The sequence below is a fragment of the Artemia franciscana genome, chromosome 11 (assembly GCF_032884065.1).
Source record: "Artemia franciscana chromosome 11, ASM3288406v1, whole genome shotgun sequence".
Lineage (NCBI taxonomy): Eukaryota > Metazoa > Arthropoda > Branchiopoda > Anostraca > Artemiidae > Artemia > Artemia franciscana.
Window position 1 is genome coordinate 43,497,204 of NC_088873.1, and position 27,114 is coordinate 43,524,317.

The 27,114-nt window shown below is 35.3% G+C and overlaps 1 protein-coding gene across 4 annotated transcripts in view; it reads left to right on the plus strand.

Moving 5' to 3' along the window:
- The window catches only part of LOC136033262 (dopamine beta-hydroxylase-like), a 157,743-nt gene that overhangs the window by 118,953 nt on the left and 11,676 nt on the right, over positions 1–27,114 (plus strand). For all 4 annotated transcript variants that reach the window (XM_065714015.1, XM_065714014.1, XM_065714016.1 and 1 more), the window contains exons 6-8: positions 364–530; positions 22,505–22,687; positions 24,203–24,390. In XM_065714015.1, coding sequence (XP_065570087.1) covers positions 364–530; positions 22,505–22,687; positions 24,203–24,390 — 538 coding nt within the window. The remainder of the gene's footprint in view (positions 1–363; positions 531–22,504; positions 22,688–24,202; positions 24,391–27,114) is intronic.

A 27,114-nucleotide genomic window follows, 5' to 3' on the forward strand; every position in this document is an offset into this window, starting at 1 on the left:
AGGACTGCTCTTGGATAAAGAAGCGAAATATCCATTCAAGTTTTAAAAAAAAATTACTGTTTCAGGTGAATTTACCTTCGTTTTACCTGTTTTTGTTTTACAAGTCTATAATTGGTCCTTTTTGCAAGTCTATAATTGGTCCTTTTTGCAAGTCTATAATTGGTCCTTAATTACCAGGCAAAATATGAAATTAAATTTTGGTTTCCGTGCCAACCATTAAAAATTAATGTTACTTTTACACTATTTAATTTTAAAAAAGAAATAAATCATATTGAAAATAAAATCATATTCATTAAGCTGGTCTTCTTTTCCTCCTTTCGCTCAATTTTTCTTTTCTCAATAGTAATAAGTTGCTGGTTACAGGAATAGTGGACAATTCTGGTATTCGACTTTATTACACAAAAAAGCTTCGGAAACATGATGCTGGTATTATTGAACTGGGTTTGGAATACACTGACAAAATGGCTATACCACCATTACAAGAGGAATTTGTTCTTTCTGGATATTGCGTACCAGAATGCACAGCAGTGGTAAGCTTCCCTTTCTTCCCTTATACATAGAAACTATCAATCAATTTAATTAGTTCAATTACTGCTACTTCTACTACTAACAACTTGCTGCAGCAACAATCCGTCTGAGGCCCACACAGCTATGCACATTCCTCATCCGTCTCAATTTATTAAAGCCTCCCTCTTTACACCCTCCAAAGAATTTAAATTTCCTTGAAATCCTTTCTTAAAACTTCTTTCAACCCCAGTTTTTGGTTGGCCCTAGCTCCGTGATTCCCAGCTCAGGGCACCACCGGTGGGGCATGGCAATGTTTTGGTGGGTTGTGGGCAGGACGTGAAACCTTCGACTGACTATGCATTAGAGCCTTCATTTTTTTTAAATTTCATGTAAATAAATCTTTCCTTTGGAAACCATTTCTTCATGTGAAGAAATTTTTAAAGAGCAAAAAAGATATATGATAGTGTCGTAAATAAATAATACATACCTTATATTCCAAAAATTACTTCACAGCTGAAAAGAGTTTGTTTAAAATATAATTTACGTGTTAGTCTTCACAAGTAATTTAAATATAATGAATCTTCTCAATTCTGTTAAGGATAAAACCCCAATTACTCGTCAAATACCATGTAGTTGTGGAAATTATTAAATTAGTCGAACCCACCAAAATGTGGGAACAAGATTACAGCAACACAAAGAAGGTATTGAAAAAGCGTTAAAATCTAAAAATAGCCTTATATCTTTCGATTCAACTTTAAGCAAGAATATTTTTAAAATCCAAACCATTATGTTTTATTGGACGAAGCAATTTTAATTAGCAATGACCTAGGAATCAAAGAAATTTTCCGCGAGGCAATCGAAATCAAACGAAACTTAATAATACATCCCCAAATAGAGACTTGGGTGAGTATACACTCAACCCTATGCACACAAAATTGATTATAGAAAATAATCTAGTCTAAATAAAACAAAAATAGGAACCAATAAAACAAAGCCCAATCCCAAAAGAAATACAAAATTAGCTGCGGAGAAGGCAAACATCGCAATAAAAAATTACTCCAATTTTTAATATTTTAAATTAAAGAACAAGTGTTTTTAACTAAAAGTAAAGAGCGACATTAAAACTTAACGAACAGAAATTACTCCGTATATGAAAGGGGCTGTTCCCTCTTAAATGTCCCCTCTTTACGCTAAAGTTTGACTCTTTCTGTCAACTCTAATTTTTAAAACAGTAAAAAAAATTTAGCGTAAAGAGCGGGGCATTGAGGAGGGATCAGCCCCTTTTATATACGGAGTAATTTCTGTTCGTTTTAAGCTTTAACGTCGCTCCTTACTTTCAGTTAGAAAAACTTGTTTTTTATTTAATATATTCTGAACGCTTAATAATTTCTGAACGTGTTTAATTAATGCATGTTTTGATTTTGGTTCTCCGCAAATCAATAATTAAAACGAAATTTGCATATTAATTTATTGTTTGATCGGACGATTTTGAGAAAAAAAAGGAGCAGGGGAGTAGGCATAGTTACCCTCCAATTTTTTGGTTACTTAAAAAGTCCACTAGAACTTTTAATTTTATTTTAAGAACGTTTTTTATTAGTAATAAATATACGTAAATTACAAATTAACTTACGTAACGAACTTCTATATTCGTATGTTTTATTAGGTATATGAGAGGGTTCGCGCCATCGTCAATACCTCGCTCTTTACACTAAAGCTTAAATTGTGTCCCAATTGCTTAAGAATGACCCCTGAATCTCAAAGGCGTAAAATAAATAGTTGAAATTAATAAAATTACTTTAGCATAAAGAGCGAGTTATTAGGAAGAGGTGAACCCCTCATATGCGTAATAATTTCTGTTCGTTTTAAGTTTTAATGCTGCTCCTTACTTTCAGTTGAAAAACCTTTTTCATATTTACTTTCAAATCCCCTGACAGCGTCTGTACACTTCCCAATAACCATTACTATATGTAAACACTGGTCAAAGTTTGTAACTTGCAGCCCCTCCCACGGTGACTTTGGGGGAGTAAGCCGTCCCCAAGGATATAGTTATCAAGTTTTTCGAATAAAATGGCTATATCAGAATTTCGATCCGGATGACTTTTGGAAAAAAATAAACGTGGAAGGGGGCCTAGGTGCCCTCTGATTTTTTGGTCACTTGAAAAGGGCACTAAAACTTTTAATTTCCATTAGAATGAGCCCTCTTGCGACATTCTAGGACCACTGGGTCGATACCATCCCCCCTGGGGAAAAAAACAAACAAAAACGCATCCGTGATCTGTCTTGTGGCAAAAAAATACACAAATTCCACATTTTTGTAGATAGGAGCTTGAAAATTATACTGCAGTATTCTCTGATACGCTGAATGTGATGGTGTGATTTTCGTTAAGACTCCGTGACTTTTAAGGGGTGTTTTTCCCTATTTTCTAAAATAAGGCAAATTTTTTCAGGCTTGTACCTTTTGATGGGTAAGAGAAAACTTGATGAAACTTATATATTTGAAATCAGCATTAAAATTTGATTCTTTTGATGTAGCTATTGGTATCAAAGTTCCGTTTTTTAGAGTTTCGGTTACTATTGAGCCGGGTCGCTCCTTATTACAATTCGTTACCACGAACTGTTTGATACAATTAGTGAAATGAATGAACCTTTTTAGCTTGTAAAATGTTAGTTTTTATCACACACTCTTGGCTGAACTTTCCGTTACGAAGTAATGATGCCAAGACTATTTTAAAAAATGGATTTTTAACCAAGAACTTTTATTGTAAGTGTTTTTTGTGTTATTTTTTATCATTTCCTTTGCTGATGACGGCCCTTATATATAGGGCCGAAATATTCATATAGGTTTGGTTCATTCACTGTGTTGGGAAAAAAAGTCCTCATTATTCTCTCTTCTGTATTTGTATTATGATAGTGTCACGAGACCGTTACACACTCCATAAAAGGTTATTAAAAGAATATTATTTTTCATTATTGGGCTATAAAATATGCCTAGAGGACGACCCAAAAGAGATACCAAGTTAATAGCCTTTTAAGATTCCTTCAGGTGAATACGAGTAAAATTTTGGATATCAAATTGAAATATCACAAGGGGGCATCAGGAATTTTAGAAATTCCTAGGTGGGGGATGGAACCACTGCTCTAGATGGATGACCGACAAAAACGATCTCTCATCCACAGGAAGTTTCCTACCCATCTCAACCTTTCTCTCATTATATCCTTAACAAGTGAGATCGAAGCCTAATTTTACTACAGCTTACTCTTTGAGATACGGTTAATCAGTCGGATACTGAAACAATCTGTAGAAGTTTCTCTGGAAATATCATATTTCCAGAGCAATAAGAGCAATTCTGCTCCGTTTTTTGGATCATCCACGCTTCAGAACCATACTTGACCACTATCATCACTGTCAGGGGCGGATCTAGAGCAAAACCTTGGGGGGAGAGGGGCAATGTTTTAAGGGCGCTAATAAGAAATATTTTGGGGGGATATGATAAGGGTGCCAATATTTGCCCAAAGTGACAAATTCATTTTCAAAAAGAGTAAAAAACAGAGAAAAAAAGGAATGAGGGCACCAGCAAAAATTTGGGGGGACCCAAGGTCCTCTCAGACCATCCCCCAGGACCTTTCACAGATCACTGTAGCTTCTAACATTCTAATTAGCTCAATCGACTAAGTGATAGAAAGCACAGCTTATCGAAAGGCCATAAATACTTCACTCTTGTTCAAAATTAAGCTTTTGAACTCAAAAAAAAAAAAAGATAAATGGCAACAATTAAAAGTGACTTTCTGAAGTGACTACTTCACAAAGTGAAGTGAGTAGTTTCTCACTACTCACTGAACAATGCCCCAGAGCATCCTATTACACAAAGAAAAATACCAAACAGATAAGAACCTTTCAGAAAAGAAATAGAAATGAAAAATAAAGACAAGTGAATATATGAAGGGTAAGAATTTATTTAATTTTTAGCAATAATGTCTTTAGGGTCGTAAGAGATATACAAATATGTGCTCGTATATATATACATATATATATATATATATATATATATATATATATATATATATATATATATGTGGATATATATGTGTATATATATATACACATATATATATATAAAGAAAAGAGAAATCACCAATGCAACAGCACAAACAAATTAAAAAACAAAACAAAAAAAAGGAGACAGAAGGAGAAAAGGAAGACTGTTTTCCTAAATTAGTGATTAATATAGACCAGCACTTGAATGAGGCCTTAAACCTACTCATCCATACAATCACATAGGTCAAACAGTATTAGCCATACACAATCAACCATAAGGAATAATCCATGGACAGGCAGTCATGTCGTCAATAAGTATAAGTCGTCATTTACCAAACAATATAAACAGTAAAGACAAATAATTCAGAGGCAACAACCCAACACAAGGGCTCATCAGGAGAATACACTTGCCTATAGGGTTTCGGCATTTTAAATTCTCTACCCATTCAAGTGTTGTGCCTACCACAGAATACCTATTGCATCCCCGTGTCAGGTATCACCCCCAAAATACATGCCTATAAAAAAAAACAGCAAGTGTAGAACAGCCAAGTAACACCAAAACAAGCTTATCCTGTTAATATATCCCTCTGTTTAGCAGCAGTAGGTAAACTAAATGTGATAAATTTTACCAAATCACAAATATTAACTCTTTGCGAAAAGCCTGAATGAACTAAAACAATTACAGATTTCATCAGTACCATGTGGTTATTTTTAAAAAATCGGGTCTTTTAGATACACAATTCACAAAATAGATGGCGTTGCATCAACTTTTCGCGAACCTACAAAATTAGCCAAAAATTTCCCTAAGTATATATATATATATATATATATATATATATATATATATATATATATATATATATATACATGTACTACTGGTTTCCTTCTAAAAACTCATTAGCTACCTGAAGCCAACACAGCTATCCACGCTCCTCCTTAATCTTAAAATTTCACTCTTTATCCCCTGCCTAAAAGTTCCAATTTTCTTACGACCTCTTCCTTATGACCTCTTTCCACTCCATTTGGGGATGACCTCCTTTTCGTTTAGCCCCAAATAGAATGACAAAATGAACAATATTTGGCAATCTGTCATTCTTCATCTGTTGAATATGTAAGCCATCTCAACTTTTCTTTTCATTCAACCCCTAAAAAGTAAGATACAGCCATACTTTTCGTATAGCTGTTGTTGAACAAACGGTCAGTCAAACGGGTACATAAACTATCTTAGCCAATTCTAATAAACTCAAAACTCAAACAAAACCTCCTCTGCGTTTCGAATGCCACGTTTCCGAGCACTTGTTAACCACTAGCATTACTATAGCTTCCAATATTCTAGTCGTGGTTCATAGATTTATCTTGCTTGTCCTTCCAAAACGCCCTGGGGCTTGGCGATTCTACCTTATACATTTTCACGGCATTGTTATATTTACCGAGAAGGATAAACTAGTCAGTGACCTTGTGTGTTAATTGAATAAAAAAACGAGTTCTTTTACTGAAAGTAAGTAGCAGTAAGTAGCCCCCTCATATTCGGAACAAACTTTGCTGATTCTAAGTTTTAATGTTTTTCCTTAATTTCAGTTTTAAAAAAACTGACAGTTTTTAATCACTTCTGGAAATCCTATTATCCCTTCCCCCCCCCCCCCCCCCCCCGCCACGTAAAATTCCCCCGGAAAACTGTATTCTCCACAGAAAATTCTCCCCGTGGAAAATCCCCCCCCCACCAAAAAAACGCTTATTTCCCAACAGCAAACACTATATGCGAACTACAGGCAAAATTATGCAGTTTACAGCCCTGTCTTCAGGGACTGTGGGTGTCATGTCATCTCCAAAGGCATAGTTATTGAGCCTTTAAAACTATGCCGAATCAAAGGGCTGTACCAAATTTTGATTGGATGTCTTTGGGGGAAAAAGGGACATGCGAGGGAAGCTTGCTGTCCTCTAATCCTTTTCGTCACTTAAAAATAGCACTAGAACCTTTGATGTCCGTTTGAATGACCCCTCTCCAGATCTTCTGATCAATAACACAAAATTCCACATTTTGTCGATAGGTGCTTAAAATTTCTACAGTATCGCGCCCTGATATGCTGAATCAGATGGTTTGATTTTTGTTCAGGTCGCTTAATTTTTTGGGGGTGCTTCCCTTCCTTTTCCAAAATCAGACAAGTCTCCTTAAACTCGTAGATTTTGATAGGTAACATTGAAATTAATGAATTTTATCATCATTACAAGCCAATCCTCTTGATGTGTCTATTGCTATTACAGTTCATTTTTTTTTATTTTGGTTACTATTGGGCCGGTCGCTCCTTACGTAGAGTTTGTTACCACGAACTGTTTGATAGGAACCTACCATACTTTGGGTGAGTGATATTTAACTATCGACAAAAATGCACGGCTATTTAGTATTTAGGTGATAGGCGATTCAGCTATTTAGGTGATATAGTAGATGGCATCGTTAAAATGCTGATAGCCAAATTGGCTGTTACAATTCTAAAGGCAGTACGTGATTTTTTTTTAACTGCAATTTATAAGCTAGCCTCTTAAGCCTGACACCCACAACATTGGTTTAATCTTCTTTCCAGAAGCTTACTTGGTTCTCAATGCACTTAAAAGGATGTGTTTGTGTACTTAAAGCCCCTTATTCCCTAAAATATCTCCCTTATGTCAATCATCTTTCGATTATTCCCAGCCACAATTTTAGAATGTCCAACAATGTAGCGTAAGAGCGAGGATATTCAAGGAGTCAATAGATCTATAATAATGATTAAACAAAAAAAAAGTTTTTTAACTGAAAGTAAGGAGCAGGATTAAAACTTAAAACGAACAGAAATTGTTCCGTAAATGAAAGAGATTGTCCCCTCTTCAACGCCCCACTCTTTACACTGCAGTTTTTTATTGTTTCAAAAAAGAGAGTTGTGAGAAAGACTCAAACTTTCATATACAGAATAATTTCTGTTCGTTTTAAACTTTAATGTCGCTCCTTACTTGCAGTTAAAAAAAAACTTGTTTTTTTATTTAATTTCTGAACGTTTTTGACTTAATGCATGTTTTGATTTTCGCTCACTGCATATGAATAATTAAAATGAAATTTGCATATTATTTTTTTTTTTTTTTTGGCTAAATGCCTTTCTCATAGTTTTGATCGTACGATTTTGGCAAAAAGAGGTGGGGGAGGAGGTCTAGTTTCCCTCCACTTTTTGGTTACTTAAAAATGCAACTAGAACTTTTTATTTTTTTACGAACGTTTTTATTAGTAATAAATATACCTAACTTACGAATTAACTAATGTAACGAACTTCTATATTTGTATATTTTATTACGTATATGAGGGGGTTCGCCCCCTCGTCGATACCTCACTATTTACACTAAAGCTTGAATTTCGTCCCAATTCTTTAAGAATGACCCCTGAATCACAAAGACCATGGAATAAATAGTTGAAATTACTAAAAATACTTTAGCGTAAAGAGCAAGGTATTGTGGTCGAGAGGAACCCCCTTATATGCGTAGTATTTTCTGTTCGTTTTAAGTTTTAATGCTGCTACTTACTTCCAGTTGAAGTAACTTTTTTTTAACTTATTTTCTCATTGTTTTTTTTTTAGATAAGGCTAGAAAATCTTGCGCCCCTTCATTGAATTCTCTTCCCTCATGATATATTCCTCAATGGAAAGATCCTCCCACGTAACCCCCTCCCCACGACCCACCACAACGCGGAAAAGTCTTCCTGAAAGCGTCTGGACACTTCCCAATAACCATTACTATATGTAAACAATGGTCAAAGCTTGTAACTTGCAGCACCTCTCCTGAGGACTTTGAGGGATTAAGTAATCCCCAAAGATATAGTTATTAGGTTTTTCGACTATGCTGAACAAAATGGCTACCTCAAAATTTTTATTCGATGACTTTGAGAAAACAATGAGCGTCGGAGGGGCCTAGGTGCCCTTCATTTTCGGTCACTTAAAAAAAGCACTAGAACTTTTAACTTCCTTTAGAATGATCCCTCTCACGACATTCTAGGACCACTGGGTCGATACGATCACCCCTAAAAAAACAAAGTAAGTAAGTAAAAAAGACGGCACTAGACCTTAAAGTTCAGCTAGGAAGTGCAATGGGGGGTCGGGGTCCACAACCATCCTGTGCTTTCGCACACCCTTCCTGCTTACCTTCCCCGGATCTCTCCAGGTACCCATTTAGAGCTGGGTCGAATGTGGCTGAGTTTACAGAGTCACGCCACTGACTCCCGTCCCAAACTAAATGACTGGTCACAGCTGGGATTGAACCCGTGCCCCTTGGACACAGAATTCCCACGCCAGCGCGCCAACCACTCAGCCAGGACGGCTTTGATTTTGTGTTTTTGAAAAAAAATAAGTAATACTGGAAAATCCTGCACCCCCTTCATGGAAATTGTCTTCCCCCATGATAAATTCCTCCATAGAAAGATCCTGTCCCGTGACCCCCGAAACCCCACCCCCCACACTATAAAAAATACCCCCTGAAAACATCAGTATACTTCATCAATAACCAATACAATGTGTAAACAAGGGGCAAGGTTCATAACTTGCAGCCTGTTGGGGATTAAATTGTCCTCAAAGACATATTTATTAGATTTTTGACTATTTTCAACAAAATGGCTATCTCAAAATTTTGATCCGGTGTCTTTTGATGTATGCATTGTTATCAAAATTTTTAGAGTTTCGATTACTATTCAGCCGGGTGCTCCCTAGTACAGTGCGTTACTACGAACTGTTTGATTAAACATTTCACTTAGGAGGGATGAAGTCAATGCTATGAACAAAATAAGACCTACCCGTAAGTGTTAAAAGTAAAAAAAAAACAGTCAAAATGAAGACGAACCTGTCTTCATAGTCTTCCAAGCTTTACAAGTAGGGATTAGCTGGAGGGTAAAACTGGAAAACACTTTTTCATTCTCCATATTTGGGTGTAAGTGCATTGCATAAAACACTGACCAGGTACAAAACTTTCTAAGATAGCGAAAAGCTATTTTTTACCACTTCTGCGGTGTATAATATATTATTTCGAACTCATGCTTTTTTACTGTTTTAAAAAGTAGACTTAAGAGAAAGAGTTAAACTTGCGCGTAAAGTGCGGTGCGTTGAGGAGGAAAAGCTCCTTTCATATATGGAGTAATTTCTGTTCGCTTTAAGTTTTAATGTCGCTCCTTACTTTCAGTAAAAAAAACCTGTTTTTTTCTTATTTAATTTCTGGACGATTTTGAATTAATGTATGTTTTGATCTTGGCTCTCCGCACATAAATAATTAAAATGAAATTCTCATATTAATTTTTTTTGGCTAAAAGGCTTTCTCATAGTTTTAATTGGAAGATTTTAAGAAAAAAAGGAGCGAGGGAGGAGGCCTAGTTGCCCTCCGATTTTTTGATTACTTAAAAAGGCAGCTAGAACTTTTAATTTTTTAAGAACGTTTTCATTAGTAAAAAATATACGTAACTTACGAATTAACTTACGTAACGAACTTCTATATTCGTATGTTTTCATTGCGTACATGAGAGAGTTCATCCCCTCGTCAGTACCTCGCTCTTTACACTAAAGCTTAAATTTTGTCCCAATTCCTTAAGAATGACCCCTGAATCACAAAGGCCGTAGAATAAACAGTTGAAATTACTAAAAATGTTTTAGCGTAAAGAGCGAGGTATTACGAGGAGGTACACCCCTCATATGCGTAATAATTTCTGTTTGTTTTAAGATTTAATGCTGCTCCTTAATTACAGTTGAAAAAACTTTTCATATTTATTTTTTATCGTTTTTTAATAATGCTAGAAAATCCTGCGCTCCCTTCATTTGAATTCTCTTCCCCCCTCACAAATTCCTCCATGGAAAGATCCTCCCAGGTAACCCCCATCAACTTCTCCCCCCCTCCTCCATCAAACCAAAAACATCCCTCTGAAAACATCTGTACACTTCCCAATAACCATTACTATGTGCAAACACAGGTCACAGTTTGTAACTTGCAGCCCCTCCCACGGGGACTGTGGGGGAGTAAGTCGTCCCCAAGGACATAGCTATCAAGTTTTTTTACTATGGTGAATAAAGTCGCTATCTCAGAATTTTGATCCGACGACTTTGGGGAAAAATGAGCGTGGGAGAGGGCCTAGGTACCCTCCAATTCTTTTGGTAACTTAAAAAGGGCACTAGAGCTTTTAGTTTTCGTTAGAATGAGCCCTCTCGCGACATTCTAGGACCACTGAGTCTATTCTGATCACCCCTGGGAAAAAAATAAATAAACACGCATCCGCGATCTGTCTTATGGCAAAAAATGCGAAATTCCACATGTTTGTAAATGGGAGCTTACGACTTCCAAATTAGGGTTCTCTGATACGCTGAATCTGATGGTGTGATTTTCGTTAAGATTGTATGACTTTTAGGGGGGGGGTCCCCTATTTTCTAAAATAAGGCCAATTTTCTCAGTAACTTTGTAACTTTTGATGGGTAAGACTAATCTTGAAGAAACTTATATATTTAAAATCAGCATTAAAATGGGATTCTTTTGATGTAACTATTGGTATCAAAATTCCACTTTTTTGAGTTTCGGTTACTATTGAGCCGGGTCACTCCTTACTACAGTTCGTTACCACGAACTGTTTGATTTTGCAGCATTTATGCTTCAGATGAAACAATAGAGAGTTCATGAAGCAGAAAAGTTCTCTGATATCCATTATTAGCTTGACCGGAGCATGTGTCTGGAGGTGGCTATGATGACTAGTTATCCCTACTTACGGTGAATAGGGCCTTTATGTCAGCTAAAAGTAGTTAAGTTTCCTAATATGAGAAGCCTTGCCACCCGCCTTTAGAAAATAAATTTGGAGATTTCTTTACCCTAAGACATGGCAATGTACCAATTTGTGAACATTTTTTTACGAAAAAATGTATTTATAGAAAAAAAGGTTTTCAGGTTGTTTGTATGAATAAAACAAACTTTCTTGCGAACAGGGACATAATTTTCTATGGGTCAGGGGAGCAACTGCCCCTCCAAAACCTAGGTTTGCTCCATCCTCAGACCACAGTTCGCCCCCCCCAGGTACAATTTAGTTTCTCTAAAAACTTGCCGAAACTAAGATAAGCCTGCATAGTTCAAGTATACACAGAAACGGGTCACTTTTCTTTACTATATCGTTACCTTAACGGTAACACATGGCTCGTCTCTTGGTTTCCACAGTCATTCTCACTTGATTTGAGAAAATTGACTCCAACGTTACCTCACCCCCTCCCAAGATTTAAAAAAAAAATTATGGTCGAGATTCTAACAGATGAGAGGTGCAGTCAGAAGAAAATTATGGTCGAGATTCTTTTGGTGAATTGAAATTTAGTTTCATAATATCGATTGAAGAGTTGAACGATTGGCAGGCCGAATTATTAGTTTCCTTTATCCTGGGGTATAACTTCTTCAAAATCCTGGGCGTTGGGGGGGGGGCAAAGTATGAGTAAATCTTCCAAAGTTAAGTGGAAATGACCTAGTGAAAAATGAAAAACGAGATGAAAAAAAGGCAAAGGCATGCTAAAGAGAACTGATCTGTTTCTGTGAATGCTAGAATTAGTATGCCTATCTTAGCTATGAAAAAAAAATTGAAGTCACTAAACTTCAGCTGGAGGGCAGTTGTCCCCCCTGCCTTTTAGCAAATTACGCCCCTGCCTCTATCGACTCCTTAAACGCTTACAAGAGAAACACAACATCGCTATGGAGAATATACGATACTATTGCCTCCCAGCTAATATTATTAGTGTTACTATCACTTTTTACAAGACCAGCTAGGCGCTGTACGAGCGGATGATGTTAACCTCAAGGAATGGATCGTGTTCATTCCAGTGCGACAAGGCTGAATCCTCTCTCTGTCCTCTCCTCGTTGTCTTCGGATATGTTACTTGGTGAGAGGGATGCAGTTTAATTAGAGCCATCTTTATCATAAAGAGCCATTTTAATTGAGCCATCTTGATTGTGCATCTTTATCATCTAAGAGAAGACATGCAGCTGAAGATTAAACAGCTCTCAAATATAGATGGATGAGTTGGATTGTCGATCAGTAGTTGAAAGACAATATTTATGCACCACAACATGCAGCGGCTACTGAAAATTGGCTTTGATGAATTAGAGAAGGATGTAAAATTGAAGCATGTTGGAACCCTCATAGATTCTGATAGAAGCCTGGAGCGAGCGTGAAGTTACAATACCCATTGCCAATCCATGTATTTATTTTACCCAACTTTGAAAAATCTGGAGTAACTCTGCAAAATCACTAACTCCGTAACTCCGAATCCTGAGTAGCAATTTCTTCTCTTCATTAATGTACGGATGCGAGAAAGGGCCACTGACAAAACAACTTGAAAAATGAATACTAAGTTTCAAGAATAACTACTTCCGGCGCTTCTAGAGGATCCACTGGTCTGATAAAACTACGAACACATTCATGCGTAAATACAAAGCAATCGTTGAAATTTTAGAAAATCATAAATAGCAAATGGTGGTTTGGGGCCACAAGGGATGTAAAGGTGATAGCAGGCTCTCCTAGGATGCCCGGTGCTCGGTTCCTCCTGACAATAGAAGGCATGAACGGCAGGAAGGAACACTCGGCCGTCGCCTACAGAAGGATGCTACACAGATGAGAATACCTTTAGAAGACATGTTGCCGCAAGCTCTGCGTAGGTCGTTGTGGAGAGGCAACTTTTTTTCCTTACGCTTCAATGTGGGAGAAACTAAATCTAAATAATGAAGACAAATCTTCAACAAACTTAATACTCTTTTTATTGGTTAATACTCTTTTTATTAAATTAAGATAAGAAAGATGTTTCATTACATAGATTCGTTTAATTGGTAGTTCCATTGAGTTCATTTTATGTTTTTTCATTGAAGGTTTTTATTGAAGGTTTCTTCAAGAACTGAATTCCCATTCTAACATCTCTCATATTGAAAACAACGTTTTGTGAATTTGAGTAGTCAAAATTCTTCTACCGGAACAGTGGCGCTATAGGTTTGCCTAGTCACGTGAAAAAGTAGATTGCAAGAGTTTCAAGTCTGGCTCAAGCCTTGCCATTCGATGAATAAAGGAGTAAAACAGCCGTTTAACTAATTTTGAATTTAGTTTTTGATTCTATCTTCTTTTCTTCATTTTATGTTTTTTCATTGAAGGTTGTTATTGAAGGTTTCTTCAAGAACTGAATTCCCATTCTAACATCTCTCATATTGAAAACAACGTTTTGTGAATTGGAGTAGTCAAAATTCTTCTACCCGAACAGTGGCGCTATAGGTTTGCCTAGTCACGTGATAAAGTAGATTGCAAGAGTTTCAAGTCTGGCTCAAGCCTTGCCATTCGATGAATAAAGGAGTAAAACAGCCGTTTAACTAATTTTGAATTTAGTTTTTGATTCTATCTTCTTTTCTTCATTTTATGTTTTTTCATTGAAGGTTGTTATTGAAGGTTTCTTCAAGAACTGAATTCCCATTCTAACATCTCTCATATTGAAAACAACGTTTTGTGAATTTGAGTAGTCAAAATTCTTCTACCCGAACAGTGGCGCTATCGGTTTGCCTAGTCACGTGATAAAGTAGATTGCAAGAGTTTCAAGTCTGGCTCAAGCCTTGCCATTCGATGAATAAAGGAGTAAAACAGCTATTTAACTAATTTTGAATTTAGTTTTTGATTCTATCTTCTTTTCTTTATTTTATGTTTTTTCATTGAAGGTTGTTATTGAAGGTTTCTTCAAGAACTGAATTCCCATTCTAACATCTCTCATATTGAAAACAACGTTTTGTGAATTTGAGTAGTCAAAATTCTTCTACCCGAACAGTGGCGCTATAGGTTTGCCTAGTCACGTGATAAAGTAGATTGCAAGAGTTTCAAGTCTGGCTCAAGCCTTGCCATTCGATGAATAAAGGAGTAAAACAGCCGTTTAACTAATTTTGAATTTAGTTTTAGATTCTATCTTCTTTTCTTCATTTTATGTTTTTTCATTGAAGGTTGTTATTGAAGGTTTCTTCAAGAACTGAATTCCCATTCTAACATCTCTCATATTGAAAACAACGTTTTGTGAATTTGAGTAGTCAAAATTCTTCTACCCGAACAGTGGCGCTATAGGTTTGCCATGTCACGTGATAAAGTAGATTGCAAGAGTTTCAAGTCTGGCTCAAGCCTTGCCATTCGATGAATAAAGGAGTAAAACAGCCGTTTAGCTAATTTTGAATTTAGTTTTTGATTCTATCTTCTTTTCTTCATTTTATGTTTTTTCATTGAAGGTTGTTATTGAAGGTTTCTTCAAGAACTGAATTCCCATTCTAACATCTCTTATATTGAAAACAACGTTTTGTAAATTTGAGTAGTCAAAATTTTTCTACCCGAACAGTGGCGCTATAGGTTTGCCTAGTCACGTGATAAAGTAGATTGCAAGAGTTTCAAGTCTGTTTCAAGCCTTGCCATTCGATGAATAAAGGAGTAAAATAGCCGTTTAACTAATTTTGAATTTAGTTTTTGATTCTATCTTCTTTTCCCAAAATAGAATTTAGCAAAGATACATAAATACTTTTAGCAAAATAATATTTAGAATTCAGAGTACAAACGTTGTGTTTGTGAATACTAACACAAGCGTAAGCTTTTCCTAGTAATTTTATGTTTTACTTACCTTTTACTTGTCTTTTAGAAGAATAAAGTTTGAAAAATAGTAAAATTAATCGGACATTTCTTGTGCCAAGTTGCCAGTTTTTTAAATTAAACTAAAATAATAATATACTTTCCTAATAATAACAATAACCAAAATTAAAATATTTGATATACCAAAATTAATGAAGTAATAAAAATAAAAATTAAATTAATAAAATAAAATGTGGTCCCCCCCAACCTACACCGTACATGTTAGGGTAGCACTTTTCTCTTAACTAGTAACAAAAAATGACACATTCTACCAAATTGGCTTCTTATCCTAAATTTTAGCCAAATAATTCTTGCTTATCTTTAGTTTGCTTCTTAGTTAAGATAGTACATAGTATTAACTAATGGCCAATTTTATTCAATTAAAAGAAGAAAATGGGAAAACAGAGTAAGAACGACACGTGCCGCAATATTGGCCTCATATCCAAAATTTTAGCTCCATAGTTCTTGATACCTTTCTTTTTGATACCATCTTCTTGATACCTTTTGTTTCCTTTTCGGTAAAAAATCAAATGTCTTCTTTAAAAAAAAAATCAGAAATGCAGAGTAAAAATTATATAATATTATGTGTAATATAATATTATATATAATTATTATGCTTAATATGAGGGGTTTTGCCCCCTCACCAATACCTCGCTTTTTACGCTGAAGTTCGAATGTTAATCTAATTCTTTAAGAACGCCCCCTGAATTCCAAAAGTCGTCCAATTAGAATAAATAGCTCTTTTGAAATTACTTAAAATACTTTAGCGCAAAGAGGGAGATATTGAAGAGGGGGCGAACCCCCTCATATACGTGATAATTTCTGTTCTTTTTAAGTTTTAATGTTGCTCCTTATTTTCAGTTGAAAAAACTTGTTTTTTAATTTAATTTCTGATTATTTTTTAAATAATGCTGGTAAATCCAGCATCCCCCCCTCATGGGAATTCTCTTCCCATGAAAAATTCCGTCATGGAAAAATCCTCCAACGTAACCGTCTCTCCCGAACTCCTCCCCAGCCACCAGAAAAAATCCCTCCTGAAAATGTCTGTATGCTTCCCAATAACCAATACTATATGTAAACAAGGGGCAAAGCTCATAACTTGAAGTCCTTCCTTCTGGGACTGTGGGGGATTAAGTCGCCCTCAAAGACATAGTTATTAGATTGTTCTACTATGTTGAACAAAATGGCTATCTCAAAATCTTGATCTGGTGACTTTTCAAAAAAATTACTGTTGGAGGGGGCCTAGTTGCCTCTCAATTTCGTAGTCACTTAAAAACAGCACTAAAACTTTTATTTCCGTTCGGATAAGCCCTTTTGCGACATTCTAGGACCACTGGGTCGATACGATCACCCCCGGGGAAAAAAACGAACAAACACGCATCCGTGATTCTGGCAAAAAATACAAAATTCCACATTTTTGCAGATAGGAGCTTGAAATCTCTACAGTAGGGTTCTCTGACACGCTAAATATGATGATGTAATTTCCATTAAGATTCTATGACTTTTGGGGATCTTTCCTTCTTTTTTGAAAATAAAACGAATTTTCTCAGGCTCGTAACTTTTGATGGGTAGGACTAAACTTATCTTGATGGCTTGATAAAACATGTATTTAAAATCAGCATAGAAATATGATTCTTTTGATGTATCTATTTGATCAAAATTTCGCTTTTGAGAGTTTCGGTTACTATTGAGCCGGGTCGCTCCTCACTTAACAGTTCGTTACCACAAACTGTTTGATGCTAACAAATGAGTGAAGCTGTCCACTTGATTGACCCTTTCGATCGTGATACTACTTCTGCAAAACAAGGCCAATCTAATAAATGACTCTTATTTTGGGTCTCTATTTTTGGGTTTAGGCGCCAGTTTTTGTACACATATTGCATAGGTTGAAAAACGACATTTTTTATTCGTTTCAAGATAGTTTTTTGATTATGAATCTTCAAAAATGACATTCCCAGGTCCAGATTTTTAAGTTAGAGGTCCTCGAAATGAATATTAAGGGGTAGGAGGATAATTTACTCTATAGCTCCCTTTATTCCAAGGAATACTTCAAGCCCTCCAAAACATATTCTAAAAGGCAACTTAGGGGCTAGTATGATCCTCAAATCACTGCATTAAACAGATTAAACTTGAGCATGAATAGCAGGGAGTGCGGTGAATTTCGCTTTTTATTTTCATCAGAAAAACTAAACTTTTTTACTGTTTCCCTACAAAGGGATATTAGATAAAATTATTTCTGTCAGTGGAAAAAAAGCAAGATTAAGACTCGGTCATTAGATACACTAAGTGCCATCTTTACTGAAAAGGAAACTAAAGATAAAAAGAAGAATTATGAAGCTAAATGATAAGTCTAAGGATAAGTCTCTTGGATATGTCTAAGAAGCTACTATTGTAGTGGGTGTCATTTATTTTATGATAGGGTTGTTATCAGTAGAAAGGAAATTCCTTCTCAAACATGTACGATGGAGGTTGGAGAGAACACCCCTTTCGCCAATATTTTGATTAATTCTTATATTTCAATTTTTGTCTTAGCCACTATAAAGAATGAGTTTTTTTTCTTCTAGAATAACTAACAGACTAGTAACTATGTATAAGACAAGGTAAGTAATATCTACCCTATTTTTCTTATTTGTTTCTGTTATAATTTTTCTATTATAAATTCTATTATAATCTTTTTTTCTATTCTATTTTCTATTATGGTTTCTATTATACTTTTTTTCTTATTTTCTCTATTTTTCTATTTTTTTATTATAAAAAGAAAAAGGGTCATTGTTTACATCTTTACTAAAAAAAGGAACTGAAGATAAAGCGAAGACTTATGGAGGTAAAATTTTTGGTAAGAAGCCAATATTGTAGCCCGTGTCATTTATTTTTATAGATGGGTTGTTACCAGTAGAGGAAACGGCCCTTCTCAACATTGTGAGATTCTCATAAATTATGTGAGAAACTTTCATGAGAGAGTTTCTTCAGTTAAGGAACAACATTAGCACTTATTACAAACAGAAATTATTACGTATATGAGGGGATTGGAATTTTGTATTTTGTGCCAGAGGAAAGATCACAGATGCATGTTTTTTTTTTCTTTTTTTCAAGGGGTGATCGAATCAACCCAGTCTTCCTAGAATATCGGAATAGACCTCGCTCGAACGGAAGATAAAAGCTCTACTACCCTTTTATGGTTACCAAATAATCGGAGGACAACTAGGCCACCCCTTCCCTCAGTTTTATTCCAAAAATCCTCCGATCAAAATTGTAGATAGCCATTTTATTCATCATAGTTGAAAGGTCCAATAACTATTCCATTGGGTATAACATGACCCCTTCCCATAGCCCCAGGGGAAAGGTCTTTAAGTTATAAAATTTGCCCATTGTTTACGCATAGTATTTGTTATTGGGGTGCATGCATACATTTTCGGATGGGGGGAGGGAAGGACACATTTTCTGCTGTTTTTTTTCCACGGGGGAATTTTTCATGGGGAGGGAAGTTTCCAGGGAGTGAATTTGTCAGGGGAAATTTTACACTGCAGGAATTTGCCAGAATTCTTATACAAAATTCTGTTTATATCTCTTGATTTCTCTTTTCTGTCTCAATTTTACGCACGGAGTGGTTAAGAGTAATTGTCCGAGGTAAAATTTTTACCCGGATTGAGTTGTCTAGAGGGTAATGCCATGTTGAGGGGGTTTCTCTGCGGAGGTGGGGTCAGATTTCCAGGTATTATTTAAAAAATTATGAGAAATTAAATTATAAAAAAAGTTTTAAGAGCTGTGTTTCTTAAAATAAAGAGAAATTAGCGAACATGCATCTCAATCCTCTAGTTTAATTTGCTTCTTACAATTTGACATTTTAGGTCTTTCTATATTTGACATTTTAGGACTTACCTTTCGAATCATTCACGGTGTCACTCTTTATTAGGAGTAATTAAAGTTTAAACGTTATTTCCCCCTCCCTCTGTTAAATCTATAAAGCTAGCTCAAATAAATTGACTCATGGAATATCGCCTATATTACTACTACTACTAACAACTCACCACCACCAAGCCGCAAAAGCATTCTTTGTATTTTTTCACGGTTTTGAGTTAAACTTGTTGTTTCTGGTTATATCTCCATTGAATGGACTGGACTGGTGAATTCTGTGAAGTGGTTTGATGTTCCCCTCTTTTTTAATCTCAAGGGATTATATCTTAACAAGTCCCAGAAAAATCATAAAAGCCAGTTATCTTGAAACTACTATTTTCCCGGGAATGTGTAATGAAGGAAGAGGGTTGACTCATCCCCATCAAAGTTGGCAGCATCCCTAAGAGAGCATTGATCCGCTCAGGTTTTACTGGTAGGATCGCCTTCCCTCTGTGTGGTTAGCTTGGACCAACCAGTGAAAAGTCCAGTCTTACTTCCCTTGCTGAAAGAAGTGCTAGATAGCCCTATTATTTCTGCATTCGGTTACAGCCTAAAAAATCTAATGGTTTATTCCTGGCCAGTTATTGGTTGATGTAAAATTTACCGGCTGATAATCTTAGCTTCTTTCTGTTGTAAATTTTGGAGTCAAATAGTTCGCGGTAACGAACTGCAAGTAAGGAGCGACACGGCTCAATAGTGCCCGAAACTCTGAAAAACGGAACTTTGATACCAAAAGATACATCAAGAGAATTGGATATTTATACTGATTTTAAATATATAAGTTTCATATAATTTTAGTCCTACTCATCAAAAGTTACGAGCCTGAGAAAATTTGCCTTATTTTTCGAAAAAAGGGGGAAAGACCACCTAAAAATTATAAAATCTTAATGAAAATCACACCATCAGATTCAGCATATCAGAGAACCCTACTGTAGAGGTTTCAATCTCCTATCTGCAAAAAATGGAATTTTGTATTTTTTGCAAGAAGAAAGATCACAGATGCTTGTTTATTTGGGTTTTTGTTCCCAGGAGTGATCGTATCGACTCAGTGGCCCTAGAATGTTGCAAGAGGGCTCATTTGAACAAAAATTAAAAGTTTTAGAGCCCTTTTTAAATGACAAAAAACTTGAGGGCAACTAGGCCCCCCTCCAACGCTCATTTTTTCCCAAAGTCACCGCATAAAAATTCTGAAATAGGCATTTTGTTCAGCATAGTCGAACAATCTAACAACTATATCTCTGAGGAGACTTAATCCCCCACAGTACCCAGGGAAAGGGCTGCAAGTTATGACTTTTGCACGTTGTTTATGTATAGTATTGGTTATTGGGAAGCATCCAGACGTTTTCGGGGGGATTTTTAAGGTGAGTGGTCGGGGGATTTGGTTATGTGGGAGGATCTTTCCATGGAGGAATTTTTCACGGGGGAAGAGAATTTTCTATGAAGGGTCGCCGGATTTTCCAGCATCATGTAAAAAAAAACGTCAGAAATTAAACGAAAAAACAAGTTTTTTTAACTGAAAGTAAGGAGCAACATTAAAACTTAAAACGAACAGAAATTATTACGTATAGTAGGGGATTTCCCCCCTCGTCAGTACCTTGGTCTTTACGCTAAAGTTCGTAAAGAACAAGGTTTTGAACCAAGATTAGGATATTGGAAGCCACATTGATGATAGGGGTCAAGTATGGTTCTGAAACATGAGCGCTCCGAAAAACAAAGGAAGATTTGCTAGATCTTTTCAAGAGACATTGCCTATGGATTGTTTTGGGTACCTGACTTACTGAGCGTACTTCACACAGTAGGCTGTACGAGTAGTTAAATCCTGCTTTCAAGGGCTATAATGAGAGAAATGTTAGGATGGCTAGGGTTGTCTCTTAGAATGAAGGATGACAGATTGCCAAAGATTGTCCTTTTTGGCCAATCGTCTAGGGCTAAACGGAAAGCAGGCCGTCCTCAGCTGGGTTGGGAGGGTGTTATAAGGAAAGAGGAAAGGGAAATGGGAACATCCTGGGATGCTTCAAACAGATTGGGATGGACGAGGAGCGTGCGAGGCTGTTTTGGCCTCAGGCGGCTTGGTGGTGGTGAGTGTGAAGCAATAGCAATTTCATGCGTTTTGTGTTTTCAGTGAAACGTTAGTTTTTCAAAATTTTACAAATATAGAGAAATGTCACGTGCCAGTTTATTTGGAAAAATTTACAGATACATGCTGCATGTGCTGTATCATTTTTATATTTTTAAATAAAATATAAATATAATTTTATATCTTTTGTGTTTTCAGTAAAGCGCTAGTTTTTCAAAATTCTACAAATATAGAGAAATATCACGAGGCAGTTTATTTTTAAAAAAAATTACAGATAAATACTGCACTCGTGATGAAGCAATAAAATTTGTATGTGTTTTTCTCGTGAATTAAATAAAAAAAAAACTATTTCTTTTAAATGAAAGTAAGGAGTGACATAACAAACTTAAAACGAATAGAAATTTATCCCGTATATGTGGACGCATCATACTCATTAGGGCCTCGTTCTGTACGCTAAAGTTTTATTTTGTTTGAAAATACTTCAAATTCCAATTGAACTTAGCGTAATTAATAACTAACAAACCACAGAGAATCAGGGTACAGAGTCCCTCAAATATCACATCATACCCCGGAAAAGGAACTTTACAAAAGATATATCTGTTATATTATCTTGTCATAAAATACGCATGTTTTTTTGTTTTCATTTATGTATTACTTGGATTTTATTTTTTATACTATGTTTTTTAATTACAAAAAGCCAACGGATATAGCAATTTTCTTTCAAATGAGCCCTAACATATCTCTCTATGATGTTGTCTCTATGACGCATTGTTGCGTCACATGTGAAAAAGTGTTTCTCCTTGTTGCTAAAGATAGAGGACTGCAATTCTCCTAAATGGAGATTTCGGCTTCGAAAATTCCAATCGTTTTATTTCAATCTGGCACCATTTTGTGGGTTTTCCAGTTATTTTTAGGAGTTCTCCCACATTTTTTTTCACAATAAAAGTTTTACTATTAAGATTAATTTAAATAATAGTTACCATTCTTTAATCAGCTTCAACTGACGATTCGTCCTCACTTGACAGTTATTTTGTTTCAAATCAAAAGTTCCTGGGTATATTTTACAAGGACAAGCTGCAAGTTTGTCGCCTAACCTTGCTGCGACGGAGATTGAACACTGGACTCCGTATTGCTAAGCAGAGGATTAATTCACTGTGCTATAACAGGGCTCGGTCATGTAAAGCTCGAAAATAGTCTTCTGCTAATTTCCAGGGGGGTGGATCCATCTTCCCACCTTTCCACATGTTTATATCCATATTTTGAGGAAGTATTATCTCTTGTTTACTGTTTGTGTGGGTGCTATTGGCAGTAATAAAATTTAGAATTTCATGGATGTATATTTTAGGGTCTCCCACAAAATGGAATCACTGTTTTTGGTTCACAGCTTCACACTCATTTGACTGGGAAGCGTGTAATGACGAGGCATATCCGAAATGGCAGAGAATTGCCACCTTTAAACCAGGACCTTCATTATAGTCCTCATTTTCAAGAGATTCGCCTTCTTCGAGAACCAGTAAATGTACTACCGGTAAGTTATTTTTGCTGTTTTTTGTGATAACAGGGCACGATCACTGCTTCCACTATCCTCAAATTTGTTTTGGTTCTCCCAAATTTCCCTTAAAATAACTGATTTCTCCAAAGCGTCCGCGAAAATTAACCTTCGTGAATACGCGAACGTTACAACAAAATACAAATCGTTAAGGTTTACTTTTCGAGAAATTTTAGATACATCAATTTTCGGCTGAGAATTAGAATTCCAAATTTTAGAGCAAAAAGTGTCGGACAGACGTAAAACAAACCCGTATGTCTTACGTATGTCGTATGTGTGACATATATGTGGGAACTAAGGATAAATATCCTTTTCCGCAAAGTCAAAGGAAAATTTCATCAAAGAAATTTTCTTAAGTAACGCTTTTATCTGCAAATGCCTAAAAGAGAAAAAAAGGTTTTTTTTCTACTACCAAGGATAACTGAAATTTTTGACGCTAAAAAATCGTGGAGTGCAATGACATAGAAAGCTTTAGAAAGGCTTTAAGATAAATGACGACATCCCACGCTTTCACTTTCAGTCTTGATATTTTCATTTTTTTTCAGGTAGCAGGAAAATTTTCTATTTTTATTAAGCTGCTTTTTGGATAAAAGCGTTTGTAGAAAGCTTTTCAATATTTTGTTTTACTCTGTTTAATGCTTTACATTATTCTCATTCACTAATGTACATTATACTAACTAATATTACTTGTAAAACTCCATATTGAGACCATGCCTAACTTTCTAAAACAACCGAGAGTCATAGAATCACTTATTCATGATGAATGTTGAGTCTGTGAACTTGTATTTGATTTCTTGAAGACTGGGCCTTTGAAAATTTAGTTCTCTAAACAGGCAAAATAAAAAACAAAGAGTTTAAAAATGAATTAGCGAAAGTTAAGAATATTTTTTTTTTCTTTTTTAGGGTGATTCATAATCACATCATGCTGGTACAATACAAAAATAGGAAAAATTTAACCCTTGGTGGCTTAGTAAAAAGGCAAAGTAAAAAAAATTGTTTAAAAATGAATTGGCAAAAGTTAAGAGTGAAAGTTTTTTTTTTCTTTTTTGGGGTGACTCATTAATCACATCATGCTGGTACGATACAACAAATAGAAAAAAATAACTCTTGTTGGCAAAGTAAAAAGGCAAAGTAAAAAACAAAGTGTTTAAAAATGAATTGGCAAAGTTAAGATTGAAAGTTTTTTTTTTCTTTTTTAGGGTAATTCATTAATCACATCATACTGGTACGATACAACAAATAGGAAAAATGTAACTATTGGTGGCAAATGAAAAGGGTAAAGTAAAAACCAAAGTGTTTAAAGATGAATTGGCAAAAGTTAAGAATGAAAGTTTTTTTTTCCTTTTTTAGGGTGATTCAATAATCACATCATGATGGTACGATCCAACAAATAGAAAAAATGTAACTCTTAGTGGTAAAGTAAAAAGGCAAAAAAAAGTGTTTAAAAATGAATTGGCAAAAGTTAAAAATGAAAGTTTTTTTTTTCTTTTTCAGGGTGATTCATTAATCACATCATGCTGGTACGATACAACACATAGAAAAAATGTAACTCTTGGTGGCTTTAGCATTTCTGACGAAATGTGTGTGAATTACATCCATTATTATCCCAAAGCCGATTTAGAAGTCTGTAAGAGCTCAGTCTCAGACCAGAAGCTGAACGACTACTTTGAATTTATAAACAGGTATTTGAAAGTCATTCTAATTTTCAGCGAATTCTATTTCCATTTTTTTTTTTCTAGGTTTGCCCGTTTTCAGTAATATAAGATTTCTAATCCAGAAAGAGAAATTAATATGACAAGGTTTTTTTAACAATCTGGTTTGATTTTGTTAATGATCTGTTTCTTCTTTTTTGGGTTTTAAATAAGCTTATACTGAAGCTGAAATCAACCCGAATTGTAAAAAAAAAAAAAAACGAACGCATATTTCAAATTCTCATTCATAATTATAAGAAACACGAGAAAACAACCTCATATTGCTGAATATTGGAAGAGCTAGGAGAAGCATGTAAGCAGGAACTTGAATCAGGTCTAAAAATTACAACAGCAACAAAAAACAGGGAAATTAAAGGGAAAATACAAGAATTATAAGAAAAATAGTAAAATATTGAGAAATTTTGAGAGTTTGGGACACTGGATCAAAGGTACCCCTTCTTTCATCCTTCTGTATGTACAACTTTGTCAGTGCAGAGACTTTAAAACCATAATTGTAACTAATATTTGGCTGAAAAACAAAGTTGTTTTGTAGGCTTGACGTCTCCGCTGCTCCTCGATAGCATATCGATATTATTCTATCGATATCATTTTATATTATGCTATCGATATCATATCGATAAAGCATATCGATAGCATCGATAGCATAGATATTATTCTTATTTGGCTGAAAAATTAAGACATGTTGGAGGCTTGACGTTTCCAGCGTCTACAAAATCTAAAAACTACAAAAACCTCAAGAAAACTCAGTTTGGACAGTTGAACAAGCGAAAACAGCTTTTTTAAACAATTAGACTCCAAGAAATAGTGATGTGCCTGAAGAAGAAGAAGATCAGGAAGCAATGCATTAACTGTAGATTCACATGGAAAAAAAATACCGTGATCGGTAATATTCGTGAATTGCGTCAGTAAGCAATTTTGGTTGCTGCTATATCCAGTAGAATTGGCTCTTCCAGGGGTATTGCAGTTGTTTAGAATTAGTTCAACATAAATTTTGCATGACTGTTGCGGTTGTATTAAAAAATACTGGAAAAACTGCCTAGTTCACTTAAAAAGTTAAATCATTTCAACACAAAAAACTGGCTGTATGTCCAAAATTTGGCTTTAAATATAGTAATTTTTTCATATATATAAATTTAAGAGTCGGTATGTTCTTACATATTTATTCATTTTTTTAATGCCAGTGAGTGGGAGCACTGGCTCACCGTAATTAATCCAGCAAAATCCGGCCGACCCACCTATGCTTCGAATGAATGACCACTTTATATCTTATAAATTTTACTTATTAATATTATGATTTTTATTAATATACTATTTGCAAATTAATTTTCGTTATTGACGAAGGTTTTGTCTTTGGGATTAATTAGGGCAAAAATATATATTTATGAAAGTCTAAGCAGAAAATGTCTCACAATATCCATTTAAATCTATCATGGGGTAAACATGTTCCAGAAACAGGTATAATGAATAGTATGAAAGTTAGCATCAGGACTACTTTCTTTTATTTTTTTTTTCTCTCTGTTTGACAAACATTGAGGCAAATTTGTTTTGAAAGTGCTCTCATGACTCTTAGCAGGTGTTTCTGGGGTCTATCTATGCATTAATAAAACAGGTAGCGTGCAAATCTGAAAGCTAGGAAATACTTGGAAATTTAGAACTGACGTTAGGTTTAATTTATCTATTTTTTTATGAATAGCAGTCATGAATTTCTAGTAGCCTAACGTTATTTTCTAATTTTATAGCTATTTTAGTTAGAATAGTTGAAAAGCACGATACATATACTTCTGGGAATAACGTGGCACTAACAGGCCATGGAGCAAGTGCCTTAAATTGTATAAATTGCTACTTGTTTACAGATTGGTTTTATTAAATAAAAAAGGAGGGTTGTGATATTTGATCTTTCGATTCTGGCTGGCCCAAAACTTTCGTGGACCGTTCGTTGGACTAACTTCAGAATGAAAGGGAGCTAGGGGGCCCGGCAACAGACCAGAAATGTCGTTTTTCCTGGTCAGTTTGAAATTTGCAGCAAAACATCCCAAGACCAAGAGGAGACCAATACAAGAAAAAATGGTTTAGGGGATTGGTCCCCTTGAAAATAGGGCTATAAAATGGGCAAAAAAAATATCTTCAGCTCAAAACTTGGGTTATTTAGTCCTTGGGTCAAAGAGGCTTTGCCAACAATCTCTCGTTTTCTGAACAGATTAAAATTTAAAGCAGTAATTTCCCTTGCCAAGTAGGGCCTAATGTACAAGTAAATTTTTCCTTATTAGTACGTTCTTCCATCTAAAAATAGGGCTCAAAAGAAAGACACAATTCTTTTCTCCTGATTGGATGGAAATTTTCAAGAACTGTTGCCTTGGTCAAGAGGACCAGACATTTTGTTGATAGGGAATGGCTTTTAGGGTGCCGAGGATGGGTCAAGAAATTTGTATTATCAGTTAGTTTAAAAATTGTAGCTGTGAGTCCCACGGACAAGGGGAACCTAATGTAAAAAAAAAAAATTGTCGGGCCAAATAAACCCGAAAAACTATTTTTGAAAGCACATTTAGAAAGCTACAGTCAGTGATTTCCCGACTGACTTTAAAATTACAGGCAGACACGACTAAGAGAACATTAATGAAGACGAAATTTTTTGAAAAAGTAGGATGTATAAAGCCGCAACGTCACAACTAGGCATAATATTTTATTTTTATTTTT